Below are 26,739 nucleotides of genomic sequence, written 5' to 3'. Positions count from 1 at the left end.
CATTTTCCAATTGCGGCAAAAACCTGTTATCAGGGCTGCAAGGAATTTGCAAATGTTTCTCTTATTTACACACAAAGTAACAAGTTAAAAAAAGCCTACCAGTAATTTCAGATCTTCTAAGGGAAATTAATCATATAAATTACCTATTACAGCAATGTATTTTCTCCACACAGGACACTGCAGAGTTTGGAAAGGAATATGCAGTAAAATAAAGAGTAACATTTCAAATGTTGAAGTTTTGCAGAGATAAAAAAATAATTAATTTTAACATGTAACCTTCATGCCTCTCTCACCAAATCCTATACTGTAAAATGCAGAATCAGATTACTGGCTCATAGAAGAAGTAGAAAAAAGTTTCCTTGAAATTCTATTCTGCTTATTGATACTAAACAAACTTAAATCTCTAGTATTACTCTAGTAAAAATAAACTAAGTCAATAATCATAAAGAGTCACAAGAGATCAGGATCCAGGTTTCAAACTGTTTGTTTTTTAAACTATAAACTACATGCCCAGAGTAACTGCTATTGTCGTGTAACACTGAATATGGGACACCACAGAATCTGCACTCTAGGCACAGAACAAGTATTGCCTTTGGTCCTTTATCCTGTAAATAGCTTTTTACCACATTCTGATGCTCGTTCTTGTCAAACTGTCCCCTACTGTGCATGTTCACATAATTACCATAATGCCAGACTATGTTAACTATCACAGTACTGATTAATGTTTGACATAGGTCCCAAATCTGCCAGGTTATGAGCTATTTGTTATTTTCCACTATCTAATAGAGAAAGAGTGATTTTTAATGAGAATCAATTTCATTGAAGAACTCATCCTGCAATGCTATAGGTTTTGGGTTGTTTTTTTTTTACATCTCCCATTAAGCAGCATTTTAATGAAAATTCAGTTGGACATCTTAACATAAAACTCAAAATGGAAAAGGTGACCAATTGATTAGAACAGCATGGCTTTTAGAAAGAGTCAAAACAAATTAGGAACCTTCCACAAAAGGTTCATCTTTGGAACTCACACAGTCTATCACACTTTTCCTGTTTAAGCAAAAGAGAGCAGATTAAACATGTTAATCTTTTCAGTGTCTTTTTCAGAGTCCTTTAGAAGAGTCTATTTACATTTTCATAAATTAAATCTGCATTACTGTGGAATAATTTACCTTGAAAATAGGCCTCAGGAGGCCATCTGGCCCAATGATCCCCAGATTCCCTGCTCAAAGCAGGGATACCTCTGCAAGCCCAAGTATTTTGCTTTACAGAGAATTTTTAGCATATAGCCCACAAATGCCTACTTCTCACATCTTATGTGAGATTAGCACTTTCACAGTATGAAAATTTCGAATTTTTCAAAACTTGAAGCCATTTCTTCCAAACCATATTTAGCCATTGCCAGTAATATTCTCAGTTTTTCCCCTCCTTGAAAATGTTATTTTAAGTACTAAATACATTGAAATCCTTTTAACAATAATCACTATAATCGTAGACAAAAATCTCTACATTTCAGCTGCAGTTGTTCTGATCACTGCAATCCTTTTTTGTCTTTTCTTAGACACATTTACAATTTCCTTTTATTTTTTTATCACTGGATATATTACAAGCAATATCCCTCTCATCCATTATTTCCTTAGCTCCCTTAGATACACACCAATTATTAGATGTGAAAACAAAATGGTAGGTTAATTCCTGCAGCTCAAAGAGGAGTTTGCTTCTCAGCTATTCATTTCCTGCCTTGATCAATTTCATACACTTCATGTCATTCTTGATCCTTTAACCAAAAGTATTTTGGCTTCATTTTATCTATTGCTAATTTGCTCGATATTTACTCTAACTGTGGTTCATACTGACATTTCCATAATTCCTGTTCTTCTTCCTCTCCTATTTTCTCTGTCATAATACATGCTGATTACAACCTCATAAGTTTTTCTTTCTTATCATTGCTATTTCAAAGCTGTACCTTTTAGTTCTGTGTACTTCACTTAAATATCAGATTCTTCTTATTGTACTCTTGTATTGGTAAAGTTTAGACACAATGGAAAATTATTTTAAAACTGCTTTGATAGCACAGGATATGTTCCTCTCTGAAACTTGATATGCAAACTTTATACAGACAGCTCTTTTAAAACTGAATTGTTTGGGGTAAAAATCATGTCATTTTAAGGTTAAACATACGAACAATACTACTAATAAGAGAAGAACAATCTAATCAAATAGCACTTCAGAGAAACAAAGACAAGCATGATTACAAAAAAAAAAACAAAAGCGCTAAACAATTTCCTGGGTTTTTTTGTGGAATTTGTGGGAATTTTAAAAATATTGTGTTTTCTCTCCATGTAACTGATTTCATTGGAAAGAAATGCCAATGCATCAGCTTTAACAAATTCCATGCAAGTAATTTATCTTTCCTGCCTTAGAAAATAATAAGTTTTAATCATCCTTATCTTTGCATTAGTAGCAATATTAAAGAGACAAGCACACATATTTAAGAGCTTCACTTTTATCTACATCTGTAAAGCAGAATGAGTCTTTGCCTCCTAAAATCTGGGAGATGGCTCCTATTTTGTGAAAAAGAAATGTTAATAGTTAAAAACAGGGCATGGCTTAAAGTTTCATTTTCATTGCTATATCATACTCCTGGTCATGCTAATAACTCACAACCACCTGCAAATCAATGTATTCCTTCCAGTACAGTACCAGTACAATTTTTCCTTTAGATTCCACAAGAAACATAAGACTTCCTAATTTCTAAAATTTTTCAGGCCATCAGTTTTGTTTCATTTTTCTAATTCATTTTTACTCCATTTTGCAGCACAGCTTTACAAACACACAGGCACAACTGTGAGAATGTGAACTTCACTCACCTTCCACAGAAGAAAATACACACTTGGGGGTTTGATGTATATCAACACAATTCTCAACTGCCAGAAGGAAAAAGGGGGTTGGCTTTGTTTTTATTTCCAAGGTTTCTATCTACAATTGTAGTTTGTTCTACTGCTTTTGTGTTTGCCTTGAAGGATACTTGACAACTGCTGGCAAAGGTATCTAGTTTTGAACACAAAAAAATACTACTTAAGCATCATTAAAGATTAAAAACATCTTCAACATTCTAATAAGAATAGTTAAGGAAACTGAACCCCCTACAGTGGGCTATTGTCCTTGATGCCTGTTCCAGAGGTAATCTTCTCCTCCTTGGTCTAGAATTTCCTGCCCCATTTTGAACTAGTTTCCAGAAACAATGCAGGCCACAGAGAACGATAACTGAGAGCAACACAGATTTTTATTGTCATATACATACACACACACATATATATATAACTTTTGTTAAGAAATTATTTTATTACAATCAAAAAACCTAGTGGGAAAATCCTTTTGGTCACCTCACCCATCTTTCTGCTAGTATAAGTGTGTCCTATTTAATGCTCTCTGGAAACACTGGGTTTTTTTACTTTCTGTAGAGCATTCACCCACCTGTGGGAATATTATCTACACTATTTTAACTAACAGCTTCAGCAAATGGAGAGAATGCAGCTGATTTTCAGCACCTGGACTTTGTACACCCCACAGTGCCCAAAAGTGCAGTGTTTAATGACATCAAAGCCTGACTTTAACTCAGAACACTCATAATAGCAATGTTCAAGCAAAAATCCAGGAGTTGCATGAGAAACCATTGGCAGAAATGGAACTGTAATTTTTTTACTGTTTAGGTCAATTCAACTTGAAAGGCATTTTGTGGCACTAAGTACAAGACACTTTTCTAGCTACAAAGGCTTTCTTCTCAACACTTGTACATTCAGTAAAGATACTAGCATTCTCTAACAAAAAAAAATAAAACAAAAGCAAAACACAAACCTAAACTCCCCCCACAAAACAACTTTCTAAAAACAAACAAACAACAACAAACAAATGAAATGCCAAAAAACCACACAAACTAAAAACCTTAAACCCAAAACTGAAGAGAATATTCTATTGGAAGCTTAGATGCGAATAAGGAAACAGTGATTCCATGTAAATAGGTACTTTCCTTAAAAAAAGCTGTGTTTCTAGAAAGCCAAAGCATAATTCAATTTTTCAAGCTATTTAGGTAATATGAAGATATTAAAACAGGTACACTTGCACTTTGTACATTTGCACTTGTTCCAGATCTGTTGCTAGAACAGCACACTACTGAAGGTTGTTCCAAGTGGTAATAATGTGCAGTCTTCCTGACATTCACACTCACCCTACTCCTGCAACCTTTTTTGACAGAATTAACATACTGATTTCATGTAACTCTGCAAATGGGATGTGCTTATCTGCATAGAGGGGAGAGGAAGAGGGAGAGGGAGAGAAGAGAACAATGAAAGTACATTACTGAATTGCATCATAAAACAGTGGGAAGATTTTTTTTTTTTATTTATTTTTCCAGCATCTAAAGCCACATCACCATAAATAGCCAGCAGTCTGTCAAGCTGGATTGGAATGATTTAAAAACAAATTGTTTTATTTCAAAGAAGGAAAGAAGGAGTTTAGAACAAGTATCCATAACCTGATGCCTCACTGTGGTGCTTAAATGCATGCACATTGCATGCTCTGCACCGACAAATATGTTTCATCTGTCTATCCATAAGGTACAGACATATTAGATGCCTTTTTTGGGTGATTTTGGGGGTTTCTTGGAGTTTTTTGTTCCCATATCCTTCTTCTGCCTTACTATTCCCACATTTCCTCAAAAGATCTGCTGTTGGTCTGTGGTTAACCCTTGGAATGCAGTCCTTCAGATAAAAATGTGTCAGGTTCTTCTCTTATGAAAGTAGGAAACACAACTTACTTATGCATCATCCTAGACAAGCATCACAGGCCTCAATGTCAAAGTCAAGAATGGTTTCAAGTGTTTTGTCACTCTCTGAAGGCAACAGAAGCATACAATTGCAGTTTGAAATGGTAATGTGAATTTTAAAGTAATTCTGCTAAAAAAATTTAATCAAATTATGATTGGCTTGAATTTTCAAGAGCTTTTCAGAATGACTGTTCAGTGCTTGAGAACAAAGCACTGCATCATGCTGCATAGCCCTTCTCAGAGTGTATAATTTTCCTGCATGATAATAATCTTTAGTTTTACTCCAAAAAACTTCTTCAGGCTCAACTCAACTTCAGGTAGATCACAATGAACACTATTTCCTTGCATTTCTGTGTTCTTCACAGCCCTTACTGCCTCCACCTCCCCACATCTGCTTCATGCACTTCTGCTCTGTGTTACACCATTTTCAAACATTACTGCGCCAGCTTACCTGAATCTGCCTGGCTATAGTACCCTCAGAAAATTAAAGAACTCCAACAGAGCAGCTCCTCGCTGCTACAGCAGAGTAGCTCTCCTGAAAAGGTTTAGCTTCTTGTCCTGTATGGTGTCTCAAATACATCTGCACACTTGGAAGAAATAAAAGAAATCTATTGCAATACTAAAGCCTGGCTGTTCTTCATTTCATCAGTATTATTACCAACCAATTTTGGTCCTCACAAGAAAGACTTTTCACTAAACAGGATACAAATTTAGAAAGAGGAAACTAAAATGCCCACTCAAGAACATAGTAAATTTTAGCATTCAAAAGTACAGACAGGAATATACTGCCACGCAGGAACTCTGAAACTGTGTAAAACTGCCTGAACATCTTGCATTTATATAACACTGCGTTTCACATCCTTTCAGAGTAAAAGATACCCTACAGCATAAGGTGGGCTCTAAGGCCTCAATAACAAAGAAAACCTATCTAATAAAGAACTATAATGATATATTACTTAATCAACCATTGTTCAACAATAAAAGAAATAGAAACAAGCATTTACAAAATTACTAGTTATATGTGGCAGCAGTCAAGAGCTTGTATTGAATTTATCAGACATAGCATCAAACTGAGGAATTCTGTCTCACTTGAATGGCAACTCTGATATATGAGAAATTCAAAAAATGTTTTGGAATCTGTTGCATTTCTTCAATAGGGAACAATGCATCTGTTCCTATGAAGATGAGATAACAAAAAGTAAGAAGGAATGGGAATGTGAAGAGGTAAAGTGATCTAGAAATGACAACAAGGAAAAAAAATCACTCAATAATTGTTTCTCTGTAGTCAAACCGACTTTCCTGAATCTACTGAAGGCTTTCTTTCTGCCTCTAACTGCATCTTCAAATAAACCCTTCACCTCCTGACTATTCTTAAGATCTTCTAATAAAAGCAGTAAGTTCCTAGCAGTAAGTTCAGGTATTTTCAGACAGTGCTTGCCTGAAATTCAGTTGCTCCTGAACAAAAGACATATTTGTTTTCACATGTGAATGGTTAGATTTTGAAATTTCTTTATTTAGGATTCAGAACAGAGGAGTAAAGATGACATGAATTCAACTATTCTGTGCAGTTAAGGAATCCTATACTCACTTCCAGGCTGCAACCTTCCAGAACTACTAGGTAGGCTGGCACATCTAAATTACTGATTGGCAGCCCCCTAAGGTACAGTGTCCACCTTCCAGAAAGCTTAAGCCTGTGACTCTTGTAAAAATATCAGGAAAAATGTCTTCACTGGCATGACCAGACATTGGAATGAGCTGCCTGCAGAAACGGTGGAACCACCATGCCCTAGGTGTTCAAACAGCATGTGGAACAGCACATGGATGTGGCACGGGGGAGAAGGGTTAGCAATGCTGTCATGGTTGATTTTAATGATTATGAAGGTCTTTTCCTGCCTTAATGATTCTATTATTCTTTAATACATTTCTCCAATTCAAGAAGCAGACAAGTCAACCCTTTACTGCTGAAGTACCAAAGTACTGTACACCAGGAGTAGAGTAGTAGTAGCAGTAGAGATCTATAGTAATCTAGCTATTGGCAACTAGTTTAGCTGTCAAATTCCCAGTCTCATAACATGACCTATCTCCAAGCACAGACATCTCCCAAATTCTTGTTTCTGTTGACATTGCAAAAGAGGACAGAGAAATGATCTAGTATTTTTAACCTTTTTAAAAGTCTGCTGCCTGTCTCTATGCACCGGAAGTATTATAAAGAGTGGAAAATCAGGCATTACTAAAAAAGAGAGATAGAGAGACAGCAACTTTGGTTCTCTTTTGCCTTTTGTATTATCATTTCATTACTTCAAGGCTTCAAAATGTATTCCTAATAACTGGATCTGTCTCAATATGGAAAATATGTTTTTTTCTCTCTCCCTTGAAATCTTTTTCTATTACTGTCTTGCCACTGAGTATGCATTTCTAGAAATATGTTTTATTTCATTAGTAGTGATTTTATACAATCATACTGAACAATACTTTCTCAGAGGCTGTAGGCCATGTTGTGGGTTGTGGTTTTCCTGCAAAAGAGGTCATATTTCATGTATTTTAACCAGTGAAAAAAGTCACTTGCCATAGCAGCTTTTAAAGTTTGTTAAGCATTCATACAAAGCCAAGTGGCACAAACCTAGATGCCACACAGTTTCAGATACCAGACTCCCATCATTGGTAAACAACAGGAAATAAGTTAAAATTGCCTCCTCTGCATATGATTGAGATGATAACCTACTATTTCCACCTGAAGAGGGACTGAAAAGGGTGTCACAACATTGTTAGGCACCTATTCTATGTCAAATGCTCAGTGTTGATACTGTCTGAGAGCACATACTGTGCTTTTATTGCCTCAAGCAGGACAGATGTTAGCAACGCAGGAGATGCTAACTTTCTACTCCTTCAAGAATAGACAAAACTATTTCTCCAGAATGCCAGATTTGGTAATTACATCAGTTGCAAAACTGACAAAAAAATTAGCAAAAGTAACAGGAAAGCAAGTCCAGCAATTCCACAAAGTGGGCAATCAAATCGCTTTTAAATTCAAAACCATGCTATTAACCCCTGAGATACTTGGTTTGAAATTCATTACCACAAGATTACTTTCCCTTGACAGTATCATTTTGTACCAAAACTCACAAAACAATGAATTTAAAGAAGTCACAAAGAAAAAGTAAAGCACAGGAGAGAATTACAATGGTGAACAGAAATGTAAACTGAATGCAAACGAAGAAGTGTGGGAATACAAATGAAGAAGTGTGGGCTCCCTTCTATACTGCTCTGAGCGGACCTGGAGAGATGCCTGTCACATAAAACACCTAATTAGTTTGTAACAGCCTAAGCAATACAGAACTGCTGGCAAGGTATGAACCAACAGAGCAGTTGGAAATGGTCCTTCTCACCATAATTGTTTTGAAAGGTATATGACACAAAAAGCAAGGTTTGATCTGCATGGTATTGAATTGGTTTGGCAGCCACTCTGTGTCACCAATTCAACTGTTTTCACAGCCTCTTCTGATTTGAGTATTGATATTATCAGGAGGAAAAGATAAGCAGGTATCTTTCCACAAGACATGTGACAGATTGTGTAGAGGAGCAAACATGACTATGTACGGGATGCACAGCCCCAAAGTGGTCCCAAAGGGAGCTGTGGGGCCTGACCTTGGCAAGATGAAAATGCTGTGACACAGATCAGTTTTTCTCCTTTGAGCTGCACAGCAATTTTAATTTATTTATTTTATATAGTAATAGAATCTGTAATTCCTTAACCTGAATTAACCAGTTTCATATGCAATGCCTGAGTACTCTTTAAGTAGGTACTTAAGGGTACTCTTCAAGGTACTTTTCCTAATATCCAGTCTAAACCTCCCCTGGTTTAGACTGTGCAAACAGTCTAAAACGTCCCTGTGCAAACAGAGACCATGTCTTCTTGTCCTATCACTTGCTGCCTGGGAGAACCCACCTGGCTATGACCTTCCTTCACGCAATTGTAGGGAGCCATTAGGTCTCCCCTTAGCTTCCTTTCTCCAGGCTGAACATCTCTAGCTCACTCCTTATCAGACTGCAGACCCTTCACCAGTTCTGTCACCCTTCTTTTTGTTATACCTTATCCATTTCTGCCACTGCCTTCAATCCTCAAAGGCAGCAGTCAACATCAGCGTGACAGAGGAAAAGGCAGAAGAACAATATTGGTAACCTGAGTTTGCTGTTAGAGCAAGTCCAACTTTCACATTCATCTCTCCCTAACCTCAACCATTTCTTAGGCTACCTCATTTTTCTCCGACAGAGTTAGTAAGAAACAGACATGGGAAAGATGATGGTTTTTAACATATTTGTGAAGGTACCACAGAGCTTATTGCCTCAGTAATAGCAGAGGGGAAAATAATGTCCAGAAGTTCTGCAAAAGCATAGCAAAGGTACTGAACAAATAGGGTTATCTTCCATTGCTACACACAAATAAAAGCAACAGTTCATCTGTTAAAGTACTGCATAATTTCTGAGAATAACAGGCAAGAAAGAATACAAATGCCTGAAGATTTGCCGTGAATCTCAGGGATATGTTTTCTTCATCTGAAAAGACTGAAGTACCAAGCATACAAAACCAGTTTGGGCAAACAGGAAATAAGTTTTCTAAGAAAAAAGATGTCATGGACAACTGCATTAAATAAGAAAATATCAACAGATCTTTCTGGTTTTTGAATTCTCAAATGCCCTAAAGTTTAACTCTGCCTGGCCATGAAATGGGTCACCAAATTGAAACCTAGGTATGTGAACTATTTTTCTGCTGTTTATTAATAGTACAGTTACACATTAAAACTACATATTACAGACAAATTTACGTCTGCATAAAACAAGAGTTTAATTTCTAACTGTAGGCTGAGGTTGCCCAAGGCTAAAACCAACTATAAATGGTCAACTGGCACGACCTTCTTTAGTTCCAAGGCACAGAGAGAAAGTCCTAAGAATGTTCTGCCATGAACAGAGCATGTGTAGAGGCTGTAACCAGTTATAGGGTTTGTAAATTTATGTGATATAGTCTGAATTCATAAATTGTGAATATAGCCAGATGAAAGAAATGTAAGCATACTGTAAAGAGATTCTTATTATAACCTGGAATTAAATATGCAAAAGCACAAATTAAGTCAGATAATTAAATACACACTGCAATACAATTGCCAAAGGTGATGGAGCCACACCACCTGGTAAATGGTTACTAAGAAAAATGTCAAACTACTTCCAGCTTACATAACACAAGTTACACAGGCATCCATTACTGGTAAGAAAACAAAAAAGTCCTCTCAGCATTTTAAAAATTCTGGACCGCAGACGCATTTTTTTCTCTGATTAAATGGACTTAATCAGAGGTAATAACTACGATAGATCAAAACCAAACAGTCTAATGTAAGATTTGCTCTTCATTGTAAGTGCAGAATTTTTGTCACTCATGGAAAAGCAATTAAATTTCTGTCATCTTTCCATAGTGATGTTACTGCTGGAATCAATTTATAAATTTCAGGCTCACTTTTCTGACTTGTTCCACAAACTCAAAATTATACTGTCATTCTTATTACCACTCCTACAAATATAAGAACCTTTCTCATATTCTGAAACATCCTCTTAGGGAATGTTGTTCTTTCTTAACAGCAGCACTATTTATTAGGGTTTAATTCTCAGAACAAAACTCATTTCGTGATGTACACCTTGCCAAAAGCAGCAACATTGCTTATTCAGAAGCACAGAAAAACCTTGAACCAGACTGTGCTGTCTGAGGCTATCCAGATCTCCAATTAACTCCTCCAAATAGGAATGAGGAAACCTTTTTCTTTGAATCTAATCCTTAAACATTTTTGCATTTATCCAAAGTCTGTCCTACTTTTTCTTTTTTTTTCTTTTTTTTTTTTTTTTTTAATTTGCAATTGTTAGAGACTTACAAGTAAGCTTGATGAGAAAACTAAGCTCAGTTCCAGGGTGTACATAACAAGGTTGTTTGTGCTCTGAGAAGGGTGATGTCCTCATCACAAAAGAAAGTGGTTGAGAGGGAGCTGATGAATGTGAGAAGCACTTTACAATTGTTTCATCTTTGGACCTCATCATAGTTTTTTCAGCATTATTACTTTCAAGTGTCCTCTTTTTGGAAGGCCCTACAGATAAAAATTATTCCTCCATTAAAAAAAAAATTTTAGCCACATAAATGCATTATCCCCAAAGGCAAGGACTGAAATGACAAAAGGAAGGAGTACATGCTCAATTCTGCCACCTCCTACATCTCAGAAGTGGGATCATACTACTAGCATCCACCAACTCTGACTGTTGTGCCACTCCACAAACACAAATTCTTTTCAGAGAAAAACAAAGGGCTAAATTGAGGTGGAAGGGGAAGTATCACCATATTTTTTTAAACATTGGTCAATGTGCAGGTCCTGCCTGCATGCCATACAGCCTGCAGTGAATCTATAAGGTAAATCAAGTAACTGATGTAGCTCTGATAGAAGACTTATTTCTCAATTACTTTGCTATGGGATTTGTTGCAAAATATGGGGAAAATAATCACAATGGCAAACTCAGAAAGCAAAATGGTGTACTTATTGAAATAAACAATGCAAAAAGGTATAAATTTTGTTCACTGTCCACAAATATATAGTAAGTCTGTAAAAACCAGGAGAAAAAAAAAAAAAAAAACCAACACATATGCTGTTATTTTAACAAGTAAAATTCCAGATTTCTAGATTCCTACTTACTCTGCAGAATGATGAATATGTAGTGTCAGCTCAGTTTCAAATGCAACCAGATCACAGTCCGATTTTCAGGGAATCATAAAATATCCTGAGCTGGAAGTGACCCACAAGGATCATCAAAATCCAACCCCAACTCCTGGCCCTTCAGAGCCCCAAGAGTCAATCTATGTGCCTGAGAACATTGTCCAAATGCTTCTCGAACTCTGTCAGGCTAGGTGCTGTGACCACTTCCCTTGGGAGCCTGTTCCAGTGCCCAACCACCTCCTGGGTGAACAACTTTTTACTAATATCCAACCAAAACCTCCTTTGACACAGCTCCATGATGTTTCCCCAGGTTCTGTCACTGATGACCTCAGAGAAGAGATCAGTGTCTGTCCCTCTTCTTCCCCTCACAAAGAAACTCTGGACTGCTATGAGGTGTCTCCTCAGTCTCTTCAGGCTGAGCAGACCCAGTGACCTCAGCTGCAGTTCATGCCACTTCATCTCTAGACCCTTCACCACCTTTATGGCTCTCCTGTGGACACTCTCCAATAACTTAGTATCCATTTTATATCACGGCTCTCAAAACTGCCCCCAGCACTCGAGGTGAAGCCCCCCCAGAGCAGAGCAGAGCAGAGTGGGACAATCTCCTCCCTTGCCTGGCTGGTGATGCCCCAGGACACAGCTGGACATCCTGGCTGCCAGGGCACTGCTGGCTCATGCTCAATTTGCCATCAACTCCCACATCACTTTTCACAGCACTGCTATCCAGCATCTCATTCCCAGTCTGTCCATATATCCAGGGTTGCCCCGTCCCAGGTGCTGAATCTGGCATTTGTCCTGATTAAAATTCATTTGGTTAGCGATTGCCCATCTCTCTTAATTTGTCGGAGTCTCTCATGTGTTACATTCCCCTGTTAAAGCACCTTAATGTTAGGGGAAATTATTTGAAAGGAAATAAAAGTAAATCAGGATAATAGAATTCTAATATTATCTGGTTTTTGCCAAAAGTATTACACTAGCAGGTTCAACAAACCAGCACAATTATCAGGTTTTTTTGTCTTGCATTAGCAGAAAAAAAAATCCTGTAAAAATTCTTCAAATACATCTACAAAGAAGGAAAAAAAAGAGGCAAAATATCGATTTTTTCACAGGCAATTTCTACATTGTATTTATACTGAAAAATAAAGCTCCCCCAAGAAGATCTTTATGGTTAAGAACAAATTCACAGATTAAATAAGGAGAAGAAGAACTAAGAAAAGAGCAAAGCCTTCCACTGGACAAATTGCAATTAGATAACTGAATCTAATAAAATCTTGGAGTGGATTTACAGAAGAAAATCAGAGAGACAACACTGGGCAAGAATAATTTATTTATCCTAACGATTTTCAAGCATAAATGGTAACTACAGATCATGTGTGAAAATACACAGCAACAAATACCTTATATAGTAATGTGCCTTACTGGATCTCCTTAATGATGAGTAATAGCTACAAGTCTATAAGAACACACTCCTACTTCTCACATTCCTCTGTGAAACTATTCAGCACCAATTGTGTGGCATTTCTGAAGTCCTTCAATCTCTACACATTTTGACATTATTTATTTATTTATTTATTATATGGCTCCTCCTATGGTCACAGAAAATTATCACAGCTCTTTTAAAATGTCTGGATTAGATAGCCTAAGGAATTACTGCTATTAACAGTGGAAAGGAATGTGACAGTGTGTATCTATGTGTACAGTTATCAAACAGGTTACTGGAGGAAAGAAATACTTAATAAACATTGCACTTTCAGGGATCAGTCTTTGTTTGCAAAACAAAAATCTAAATTAGCAATATAGATTGTCAGGATTGTTAATTTGTGCTCCTTCTACTGGCCAATTAAACCTATAGCCATAAAAAAATTTATACTCTGTACAGAATCTCCAGATTGTCATGTTGCAATCAACAGCCCAAAAATCTGAAACCAAACTGCTATTTAAAAGAACCCTCATACAGAGTTGATATGTTACACATCAGTTCTCAAATGTCACCTAAACTCATCAAAATGTCATAAGGAAAGCTAAGGGAAGCTAGATTTGTTGTGTGCATCTAGTTCACAGAAATTTCACTCCACTCAGATTCTGAGATAGAATTAAACATTTGAAAAAGTTAATCATTATCATAAAACACTGTTAATTGGATTTTTAATTGAAAGCTCCTTTTTTCTCTTTTTCATACAGAACGCCAGCAGCAACCAAAGCAGCCTAAATCACAGGATAACTTTGGCTGGAAGGCCGTGTCTGGCAGCCCACCTGATCCACCTCCCTGTTCACACTGGGGCTAACACAAGCATAATCCACATCAGTAAAGCAAACAGCAAATCTGTAACAGAACCCAGTAAAAAACAGTCTAACAATAATGATGGGATCTGATCACAAATTCTTGCTAGTCACAAGCAGTGTATTTCCTGGGAAATGCAAATGTCACTAGCAGCTTGAACCACCTGAAAGAACTAAAGAACACCTTACTTTTGCATTTTGATGGATTTATTCCTCTGGCACTCTGCATTTCACCTGAAGCTGACAAAATGTATTCGATAAATATTTATACAGCATATAAGAGATTTCTTTTTATTTCTCAACACATAAGTAACATCCATATTGCCACAGGTTTTATGTTTTCCCCTTCTGAAGAGATAATTTAAATACTAATTTTAAATGTCATATTGTGAATAAGAAGTATTTAAATTTTATTTAAGTAGTGTGATTTGTAGTAAACACAATGTATTAGTACAATTAATTTTAGTTAGCAAATGTGAAAATAATATCCCATTTCATTTACCTTCCTCAGTATGGTTTTCATAATAATAGGCTTTATTTTTTTATATCCACAAGTGAAACTTCTATTGTCATATACAGATTAGAAATGAAAGCACTTAAACACTTCCCACAATGACTGACTTCAGAATTGATTCTGAGTATTATCTCAAAAATAAGCAAAGAACCAGAGTGACAAACAGCACTACTGCCCCCTAATGAGCCAGACCATAAAAGCTCCTCTGTAACAGCACTTTGTGTCTTCCCCGAAAAAAAATCAAGCAATTATAGCCATGATCTATGAAAAAAATGAATAAATAATACAATCATTAAGAATACATATTTTAAATTCATGCCACATTTCTGAACAAAAATGCACGAAGAAATCACAGAGATGCAAGATGCACCAGAAGAATCATCCACATGAAGCAAATATTAGCAATCTTATGTGCTAGGATGCAGTTCTAGTAGTGATCTTTACACCAATCCAGATTTTTAGAATTTAATATCTGTACTGTGAGAGCATTAGTTTTCTTGTTGCACTGTTTTATCTAAATGCACATCACAAGTCTGTTCTAGGCCTGTAATTATTATCACAAAGTAATCCTGATCTTGGTATCTAAACAAATACACAAAAAATAAGTAAGAGAGGAAACAGCAGAAAAAGTCCACTATCTGAATTCTGTTTGTACAAGGAATAGAAGAACTCTCTTTCTTACATGAAAGTGACATTTTTCCCTCTATATTTTTTAAATAGGTTTGCCATAAGAACTGAATCTGTATCCAATGCTTGCCAGTTTAGCTTGGGCATAAAATTTTGTCCAGTTCCCATATCTGCAGGAATGAAATGCTGAAAAATATACAACTGCTGCAAGTCACAGTGAGAAGCAAAAACATAAGCTCTGTAGTCTCTATTATTTCACCATAAATCAGAAATTCCACTCACCTTAGTACAATTACTGTGAATTAAATGCAATGCTAAAGCAGCACTGAGTTCTGATTTCTCCCCTCAAACTCCTTACACTGAATTTTTCATAGGTAAACATTCTGACAGACACCACAGATCTAAAGACTCCAATTTCCATCAGCAAGATAAGGTTAAAAGCAAATCACATGTATAATTTGAAACATGCTGGCTAATAAAAGACACAGATTTTATGAATAAGAAATTATCTTCTTTAGTGAGTTTCAGTTCTGATATGCCAACAAGTCACTAAATTCCTTGAACTTAAGACTCTACCTTAAAACCTCCAAATACTGGGTTTCTGTGGCCTCACACAGTGTCATCATTCATTAGCACAGAAAAGTTGCTAGTGATGAGCAATATCTTACATAACTACACACATGGTAGAAGGCTGCAACCTACTATGTATTAAAAGCATAAGAACTACAATCATATGCTATGTGATAAAAATAAACTCTCTACAAAAACATTTTAGAGACCTAAAATAACCATATTCCCCATTTCTCCTGTTACAGCCCAAAGAGCTGGTAACACAACTCTCAGTCTACTGAATATTTATGCTATTGTATCAGTATTTCACAATTTCAAGTGTTTACTATAATCTTTATGAAATATAAAATGAAAATAATGACAAAAATAACAACAATTAAAAGTTGCAATGGATGTCCTTAACAGAACTTTACTATAAGGCCATCACTACAACTCATTCCAACTCTGCTGACCAAAATTTCTTACCTTTGAATCTTCATTGCTCACTCCCAGCTCTAGCACAGCTTGAGGAGACTTCAGCTTTGCTTGCATGGACTCTGCCATTTGAAGATTAAGTTGCCATCCAATTGTTTCCAGCTATAAAACACAAGTTTAGATAACAATCAGATACTATAAAAGCACCAAAGTCAATTTTCAAAACTGCCAGTGATCTGTGTTCAGTGTCACACTCTACAAATGTTAAGCACCTCTATATAATGCATTTCTCTCAAATTATCCATGACAGATTTGCTTTTTTCTTGTCAAAGTTACCATTCAACTTGCCTATGACCACTCAAATAAAGCAACTTCGTATGTCTTAGATCTGATGGACCCAATCTATAGCACAAAAGAATGGATCCAGAATACGGAAGCTTCCTCTACTTGTGAAAGTTTATCAGCAAAGTTGAAGATTCAATTTAATGTCATATTTATTTTACTTTTAGGAAAAAGAAGAAAAAAATCCAATAAATAGTAAATCTCCTAAAAATTGGTGATTTCTTAACCCATAGATCTACTTATGTGTGTTGTACCACATGCAGATCTTAACCACAAAAATAATCCTGCTCTTTTAATCATTAATGCTGAAAGGATGAAACCCAGGTAAGCATGTGAGCAACAGAATTTCTAATAGAAAATTACAGAAAAATGCATTTTCAAATTCTTTTTTTTATCATTAATCTGAAGTTACATTCAAACATTATTAAGGTACAGCTCATGTACAAATGAAGTACACAACAACAGAACTGCAAGGCTTCCACAAAATTATCTTCCTGGCCCTAGTGAATAAAAAGAAGTGGAAATACAAAGTCTTACTGTCTGACAAGATAATTTACATACCAATTCTTTTTAATCTAGTGTCTCCCCTCTAGTAAATATTGTGGCTGACTTGGTGAAAGTGAAAGTGTGCCACATCTTGGTTATTCTCTTACCAATCTAAGAACCAAATTCAGCTAAATTCATTAACAGAATAAAGCCACACCAAAGGCCTCCTTGTACTGTGAATAGCAATACATGTCCTGCTTCCTACAGTGACAGTGATCTCTAGATGAAAGATAGGAAAGGATAGTTCAAAGACAGAACTTCTAAATTTCTTGTGATTTACACCTACATACATACTGCACTTACCTGTACACTGGATCAATCGCAGAACTATGGAACAAACACTGGCCACCAGATAACTCAGCATACCAGAAGGAAACTATGTATCATGTATCTGAACCACCCAGGCCAGTACAAGATGGTTAGGAGTTTAGTCAAGGCCACGTTTAGGAAAAGACACCATCTTAGATTGTCTTTGTGTACAGCTACAGGAACAGGACAGCAGGAAGAACTTCAGCAAGTCAGCCTGCAGTCTGCCAGCTACTCTGCAATCAACCATTCAAACTTAAATTTGTAAAATAAGTAAGTTATAAATTATAAAAATAAGGAAGTTTACATTTAATCAAATCCATGAAAGCAGGCAGCCCCCACACAAGGACACAGTGAAGATGTCTGAAGTCTCGTCCACCTCATTTTGAGCATAACAGTAGGCCCACAGCCTATGAACTGGAATATGCTTTAAAGAAAAGTTACATAACTTATAAAAGAAGATGAATTTTTAATCATAATTCTGCTTTTATTTTCTCTAACTTGATTACATCTTGATTAGTGAAAATAATAGTGCATAGCCTAACCCACTAAAAAGCACAGAACAATCTAGAGTGGATTCTGTCTACATGCTCAAGTCAATCACACCAATGGATAACTCTGCTAAGTCCCTGTGCTAGCCAGTATTTTCCAGGAAATGATACCAGAATGATACAACTAGAAAACATTTTTCTCTCCACAAACTTCAATGAAATTAAGAAATTAACTCTGATTCCCACAAGAACATAAAGATAGTACCTTAAAAAAAAAAAAAACAAAAACAAAAACCAAACAACAAAACAGAAAAACTTTATGTTTTTTATCAAGAAAAAAAGTATAGTTCACTTAAGAAATTGATAATGGTCTAGAAAAGGGCTCAGATCCACTATGGGTTACAGTGGTGGAAGCACTAGAAGGAACAGTGCCAGCTGTTGATAAAACATCTAACCACTAAGGATAAACACAGAGACATTGAGCTCTGGAATGTGATAGCTCCTCATACTGCAGTCACTGTGGTTCAAGCCCTCTGCTCCTCCGTTTAGAAAGGATTTTCTATCAGCTACTTAAACAGTTTATTACTGTAGTATGGAAACCAAGCTTTAGACAGGATAGCAGCTTACCCAGGATCATAAAACAATGCCACTGGAGACAAAAACAATATCCAAGGAAGCCTGACTTTTAAGGTTTTCTGAAGCTGTTAAATACTGTCTTCTGTGTAGCATGAAGAACATACCACCAAAAATAAAGAAGTTCAAATTTGTTTTTTTATTTTACTTTTAATACACATCTATCCCAGAATACTGTAGAGGGCTCAGAACAAATACAATACATGTGGCAGCACACTGGCCTGAGTTTATAGCTGAAGAGCAGCTGTAACTCTTGTTTTATATGGTCTTACCTTAAAAATTACTCTGTTTTCCTGTGCAATTCATGTCTGGTTTCAGTTTTAAACACAGTTGTATAAGTTTTAATTAATAAATAGCATGCTGCTCAAGGCATCAAAATGGTCCATTTTCTCGAAAGAAAAATGCAGCATGAATCTGGCAGTGGTTGTGTTTGTTTACTTAGAGGATATTCAGCATCCTGCACTGTCAATTAACCTTTTGAGAATAGTGACACGTTTTTGCATAGCATTTGTGTCCAGAGAAAGAATTTGTTAGTCACAAAGGGGTACATACTTTAAGGCAATTTTTTCAAATATGAAAGGAGTATAAAATTATTTTTACTTCTGGTATAAAACTTGCTACAGAAAAAAGAATGATGAAAGAACAGTGCCAGAAACTGTGATATACTAACTGAAAAGCACTTACTGGGGCAGAAGAGAAGTATTTCTCCATGCCTAGCATGAAAACAAAGCCATGTATTTAGCTACTGTAGACCTTTAGCTTCTTTTCACAATTTCTTATCAGCAGGTTAGAAATGTGAAAGCTATCTTGTCACTGCAACACTAAACACTGTTAAAAATATACAATTTATTGCTCTAAATTCACACTGATATCTCTAGTACTTATTTAACTTCAAGGTTATGTTTAGAAAAAAAAATACAACAAAAAGCAAACAATTGCAAACTGGAGAAAAGGAAGGGAAATAAACATAGGTACTAAACAAAACCAATGGTATGAACATCTGAAAATGCTTCAGATCTGTTCCATGAACCCTCTGGCAAATAAGTCAGGGCAACAAAGATATGAGGAAGTTTTCAACAACCCCTGTAAACCCTTAATTCCTGCATCCATTTTGTTTCATTCAGGCTCCTGAAGAGATTACCACAGCACTCAGGACTAAAAGACATGGAAGAACTTGAGCAGCTCCTCCTTCCAGCACTCTCTCAGTACCAGCTGTGGAAGAGGTAAGGTGTCACTGCCTGATGAACCAGCTGTGCTCTCTCTCACCCACAGTGCTTCTCAGTGGCCACCCACAGCTGATCCAGCCAGGGCAAATTCACACCAGAAAGCAGCTAGTTCCCCAGTAACTATATGAAGACCTGACCCTCCAAGTGAAGATGAGCAGTACCCTTATGGGTGCATAAAACTACCACCTCTGGTCTGTCTGTGATGGCCACAATTATTTTCTTCCAGTGTAAAACATTGGATTTTCCAACTCAAGCCCTGTTGAAAACAGGGAAACAGACTATTTTCCATGCTAAATAGTAGAGTGTAGTATTTTACACAGTAAGAGAAAATCATCATCAATCTAACATAACTATAAGAAAACATCTAGGTGAAAGTCACTCCTTTGAAAAAGCCCAGAGCATTAAATGTCAAGGCAGCCTTTACAGCTGATATAAAACTCAAGCACAATCACCAGCTAAATCAAAGGTCACACAGTCAAAATCAACACACACTTTTCAACATCCACCATTTCTCTTATAGTCCATTGTGGTTTTACACACTCTCTTGTCTCTTTCTGGCATATCTCCAACACAGTTCCTCACTTCCACTTTTTGCTGCTCATAAACATTATTATAAATTAAACCTAAATTGAGAAGAAATTCAGGAAGCCTGTCAAATAGGACAAGTTTATATTAGTCATAAAAAAATACTTCTCTCAACTATACAGATATATTTCTTTTACATTTTTCAACAAGAAATAAAATAAATGTTCTCTGGCAAAGAAATTCAGGTTATTCATCTTAACTATACAAGAATCAGTCTGTCAGACTCAAAATGAAGGACTACAACCCAGAGAAGGAAAGCAGAACAAATGCCAATAATAGGCACATTGCAGGGCTCCAACCTGAAAGAGCAAGGACAGAGCCCAAGTGAACAAGAAACTAACACTAAAAAATGGTTCGCAAGGACCTAACTTGAAGAAATAAAGAGGGGAAGTATTGTGGAACAGGGACAATAAATTGGAATGGAATTTCAGAAAATATGTATTCACCTAAAATTTCTTACCTAATACCTCCAACTTCAGCCAGACTTCTGGAGCAGGGTCCAGTACTTTCAAAGGATGACAGAAAAAAGGCGCTTAAATACTCAGTACCAGAGGAGACAAAGAGGATATTTCTTGGTCTTGGCTGATAAATTGAGATCACACCTCCTGTCTGTCAGAAGTTTGTTTTAATTTTAAAGTAGAAAACTGCAATTTTCACGTAAATTACCTGATTCTAGAAGGGTAATAACAATGACAGAAAATCATAACAGAAACTACAGAACTGTATGGCTCTCAGAACTCACTTCTCACATCTTACTTGTTAGCACAGCCTGTAGCCAGCAGGTTGCCAAAATACCATGCAAACCACTGTTTCTCATCCATGAACTGGCACCTGTTTGTCCCTTAGAAAGTGCTTTAAGCATAGACTCACAGAAAGTCAGAGCAACAATGAGTTGCTCAACACAGGAATGAATCTGCAAGAACTACACTACAGAAATACTGCTCAGACATATAAAATCAACAGCAATGACGTTTTTATAACAACCAGGCATTTAGACAGCTACGAAACACCCAATTACTTTACAGATCAAATTTAACCTGTTATGAAGACCTAATTATTTTGTTCAGGTTCTTGCTTGCCATTTTCTTGGTAAGATCTGATGCTTTCAAAACACCCAGCTTTCACTAAATAGAACAAAATGTTGTATTCAGAAAATGTATTTGATCCAAAATATGTGGACAATTAATCAGCATTACAAGTTAAATGCTACTTAACAATCAACTACAGATAACCTGGCTACAGGAAAGAGTATGAAGATCCTCTCATATCCAGTATTAGTCTCACTGTCAAGTAAATGACCATGAGCATTTCTACAGGCAGAGCGATAAATGCTGATTAGCAAAGAGCAAGAAAAATACTCAAAACCAGTGTTTCATCTTAAAATCTAAAAAGGGCGAAAAACACAATTCTTGGCTGAGCTGGTTAACAAGCCTGGCAGGCAGAGAACACAGAAGCAATTCTAAACTGGTAGCAAGTGTCCTGTAGTTTTATGCTTACAAAGGAAAAAAGGTTATGAAAGCCCTGGACGGGAAAGGAACATATAACATAGGCAAACAAACCAAAATACCCAATTTGTAGAAATCTACTACTAGTACAACAACAAATGTTTTCAGTATAGCTTAGAAGTAATTGATAAATAAAAAGGATAATATTACCATATAATTGTAATCTTTGAAAATCAGCTGTGTAACACAGTTTTTCAACAGTATTATTTCAATTTCGTATCTCTTCCACTGTTGATGGGCTATGGTTTAGTTTGTCTTCTTGAATTTATGTAAAGCAACAAAACTCCCCAGCCACAAAATTGCTGAGGAACTGCTAATGCCTTCTAATATTATTGAGGAGAATTTTAAAGCAAATACAGTTTGTAGCCCACAGTCAGAATTAAAAGCCAGTAACATGAGCACAAATGAAAATAAATCCTACCATTCCTTCTGCAAATTCAAATCTTGGCAGAAAACCAAGTGCTTCTAATCATAGAATGATTTGTGCTGGAAGGAATCTTAACAGTCATCTAGTTCCAACTCCCCTCTCCTCCACACACATGGATACATCCCACTAGACCAGGTTATGCAGAGCCACATCCAGCCTGGCCTTGAACACTTCCAGGGATGGGGCATCCATAGCTCCTCTGGGCCACATGCTGCTGCACCTTACCACCCTCACAGTAAAGAATTTCTTCCTAACATCTAAACTAAATCTAGTCTTTCTCAGTTTTTATACATTTCCCTTCATTCTATCACTACATGCCCTTGTAAAATGTTCTCCAGCTCTCTTGTAGGCTCCGTTGTGGGGCCAGCCCCTCCTGGCACTGGTGGCTGCTGAAAAATTTGATTAACATGGACACTCCTGCTCTTGGTTGCCAGCAGCTTCCTATGGCACAGGATGTTTCTGCAGACTTGCATAGCTAGGAAATAACATCCAAGTCTCTTGACTTTACGTCCATACTCAAAGACTGACTTCAGGATGGTTTAAGTGCATCTACAGCAACTTCCATTCTCAGGCAGTCCAATTAATTTAAGGACATGCTGAAGTAGTGATATTGACTTCATTTTTTCTGAGGTTTTTAAAAACTGCATAAAGGAAACAGAATGCCAATAACTTCTTACTGGCTCATTTTTTTACAGGTACCACAGAAAACAATCTTCCATTAGGCCAAAGCCTAAAAAACCATTGCAGATAAAGTAGGTCAGTTGCAGTAATGCAGAAATTAATGTCATGCTCCACTGGTGTACAGATAGTCAAAACGATCTGGTGTTTGTGATAACTTTGGTGTTACTGAACATCAAATTATGCTTTTCATGGCCTGAGAAAGAAATTGACATGCTTGAAGCTCTTCTATTAAAAACAACATAATAATGCACAAGTGCATCAGCACTATTTTTCAAAGTTACAGTCTCCACACCTATTTCTATTAAATGTGGTGTATCTGTAAGAGCATGCATCAGTTCATACACAGCAGCTACTCTTGGAGGTAAATTCAGTTTCACTACATCAAGGCTGGAGTGCTCCCTACCTAATAGGCTGCCTTAATTCATAGTTAAAAGTAAATATTGACATATTAAGATTGCAAAGTCTAAACATCTACTATTTTACTGTTAAGAATGAGTAATTAACACTATGGAAGAGTGCATAAAAGGGGGATGAAAACCCAACCTTCAGCCCACTCTTGAGGAAGCAGATTTCTCACAGCTGAAGAAAAAAGGAATTATCCTTGAATAGCCCCAGTATGAGCAAAAACAATACCTTCAAAACAAAGCCAAAGTGCACTACATAATGTACAGTAATGGGAAAATTACTGGGAAATAATGAGAATTGCAGTAATGGGGAAAATGAACAATTCAATGTCTCTGCCCACATCTACTTTTGCAAGGTAACTCTAATGTCCCAAATAAAACAATTACAGGAGAGAAATTACACCTTATCTTAACAAATGAAATCAGAATTTTGTCATTTTATCTCAGATATTAACTCACTCATTTCAGTTATTTTTCCCTCTAATTTGAGAGGAATACTCCAACTTCAAAAACTAAATATTTTGTGGAATAATTAAAAGAGCTGTTTATGTACTTTAAGCCATCCATACTATCCTAACTGAAACTGTTATGAACAGTGAAGAGATAATGGGATATGAAAGACACCTTTAGAAAATCTTTTCCTCATTTTATTACAGTAGTATTCATCACACTGACAACATCTAAAAATTTCCACTCAACAAGATATTTCAAGAAAATAAATAATCACAACGTAAGAAATTTTCTAGTACAGTTCTTTCACATATATTTTTTTAGTTGTTCTAAGCAAATAACCTAGAGGAAAATTAGCTTAATTCTTGTAAGAGTAACTGCCATACTTAATTCTTGCATTGAGGACAAAATATTCCTCAATTCATCACAGAAAACAAAATCTAAATACTCCTCTTTAAAGTTTGGGGATCTCTTCCCCTCATCTTTCAATAATTAATTAGACAAAATTAATTAATAATTAGACAAAATATACTAAGTTACAGTTAAATAAATGAAAAATTTTCATTTAAAGAAAGTATTGCAACGTGTATGGATAGTTTCAATATATTAACTATCAGTTTTGTATGACAAGAGAGGGCTAAATGTGTATTATATATTAAAAAACTATTGGTCTACAATGCGTTACTCTAACTTCATACCTGAGTGATCATACCAGCATAAGACTAGAGGAAACCATTAATTATTCTCTCTAAAATTTACAACCAATTCCACTTTTCACCAGCAAATTCATCACTCCAGAATCAAAAATCAAAATTCGACGTGAAAACATCAATTTTGCCTGCTGGGGTGAAGAAAATAATTTAGGAACCATTTAACAGTGACAAAACATTCCTGACTATGAACTCCTCCACAAACTCTCTCCATCTCAAGAAAAGAGTATTACTGCAGAGGAGACAGCAGCAGGATGCAGCCAAAAGTGCACTCAATATAACAAACATTAAAACAGAAAAAAGGGGCACATTTTTAAAAGAAGGCAATGATTGACAGGAAAAATTTGCCAATCACCACAGGCAAGGTCTTCATTACAGAAATAATCTGTAATCAGGAAGAGAGTGTTTCCTGTAAGATAAGCCCCAGATCAAACAACAGTCTTCTTCTGATAGGAAACTTAAGCATTGTTAGCATGGGAGATGACTGCACAAACACACTGATTTCTATTCTCCATTGCTGCTACTGACCTCAGCTGAACTCAGGTGGCATGGATATCTCTGAAGGAAGTTCTGGGTGCTGCAGCTCCTTTTCTGCAGGTCTCGCTCCATAGAGGAGCAATCCTGCAGTGAAACAGCTGCATTTTCATATGATTGCATGAAATTTCTGACTGCAGTCCTTTACCACATTTTTAATAGCAACGGAAAAACATTTCTATTTTTTAATAGAAAATAGAAAATAAATTATACAGTAGTACAACATCTGTCCCTCTAGTGGACAAACATAATCAACTTCAATGCAATTCAGTACCCCCATTTCATAAATGGGTTACTGAGGCACTTTGCAGTTTCAGTGATAAGTACTCTTTAATGGCAGGTTTAAAATTTGTAACATTCGTATTTCACCTGTTTAAATGAATTACAAAATGAGTGACTAGCATCTTCAGCTGACAGTATTGTGTAAATCTTCAAATTAAACACAAGATATGGAGCAGTCCCCATAAAAAAAGAGTATGTAACTATCAACAAAACTGTAGGTACAACCACTCACCCATGTAACAAATTCAGTACAATAGGTTGAAGATTTTTATGAACTACAAGTCTGTAGTTACAGTCAGTCATAACACATATGCACAGCCAAATTTAGCAGAAGTGACATAGTTAAGTACAGTGACTCACACGAAATTCTTCTTAAGAGTGGACTTTGAAACTTCAATAATATTTTTGCAATGTTTCTCAATCATGAAGGCAAAAAAAAGTAAAAATCAGTGGATGAATCCTTTCTACCTAGACATAATAATAATGCAATGTCAAACCAGTTTCTGCCTTAATCTCATAGATAATGTAAGACCATCAGCAAACAAGCAAACAAAAAAGGAAAGAAGAACTATATTTTTCACCAGTAGACAAGAATAACTAGAAACAAAGGTAGCTGTAGTATAAAGGCAAGGAAGGATTTGGATTAGGCTAGGCAGAGAGACAGTGAATTTACAAAATCATATAAAATAGTGATCAAATGGAGCACAATCCCCAGTGAGGGAGGGGGGGGAGGAAAGTATCTTAGCCTCAAAAGAAGGCACTGTTATGACCACGAGATTGAAAATAGGTTAGGTCAAAAATTCTGTCAATTGATTAAACCAATGAAGTGAGACAGAATGTGAAGAATCTTCACTAATGTGAACAAACACATCACGTTCGCTGTGCAACTCTTGGACCTCTTGGCATAACTCTCCCAAATAATATCAGTAACTTAAGAAGGCAGCAAAAAAATTTAAATGAAGAGCAGTAAGTTTTTCAACTCTGTAAACTGTTATTTTCAGTTTACAATTAATGTTTGAAAAAGCAACAGGAGCAAAACAAAGAGCCAGTACCCCACTTACCTATCAGAGAAGGTATTAAAAACATATTAAAAATAGAAGAGACTAGGATTTAACTCTAAAAGTAAAATATGTACAAATTATGCACCTAAATCCACCTTATTGTGAATATTTAACTAGATTCTTCATCTAAAACTAGCTGGAGGTTAATTTCTTCTGATTTCCCATCTTTGTCATCAAGGATAAAGCCATTTTTCTCTTCAGCAAACTTTACTTCGCATGTATAGCAAGAAAAATGGTATTTTCAGACTTCTTTGTTCAAATATTAAAATCAAACTCCTTCACCTCTTTAACCTTGGAAACCAGGAAAAAGACACACTACAAAAACAACCAGTATGCTTCAAAAGGAAGGATACAAAAGAAGTATCATGACATGAAATTGGTAGAGTAAGTCTAGTGCTAAGCTGCAACTACTTCAAAAGACTCCTCTAACTCAAGTTAGTGCTAGTTTTCATCTTTAACTGATTTTTACTGATAAGCACCTAACTTGAAAGCGAACAGAAGGAGACTCTATGACAAATATTAGAAACAGCATTCCAGCCTCAAAGACCATAGCATTTAGGGGTTCACTTTGTGTAAAAGGTAAATG

General features: G+C 36.1%; 1 protein-coding gene across 1 annotated transcript in view; it reads right to left on the bottom strand.

Annotated features, from left to right (window-relative positions):
- Nucleotides 1–26,739, bottom strand: part of COMMD10 (COMM domain containing 10) — a 101,563-nt gene that overhangs the window by 62,773 nt on the left and 12,051 nt on the right. The window contains exon 5 of the mRNA XM_079331533.1: nucleotides 16,022–16,132. Coding sequence (XP_079187659.1) covers nucleotides 16,022–16,132 — 111 coding nt within the window. The remainder of the gene's footprint in view (nucleotides 1–16,021; nucleotides 16,133–26,739) is intronic.

This window comes from Erithacus rubecula, assembly GCF_903797595.1.
Source record: "Erithacus rubecula genome assembly, contig: SUPER_Z_unloc_4, whole genome shotgun sequence".
Taxonomy (NCBI): domain Eukaryota; kingdom Metazoa; phylum Chordata; class Aves; order Passeriformes; family Muscicapidae; genus Erithacus; species Erithacus rubecula.
The sequence above is the reverse complement of the archived record's forward strand: the minus strand, read 5'-3'. Positions and strand labels throughout refer to the sequence as shown.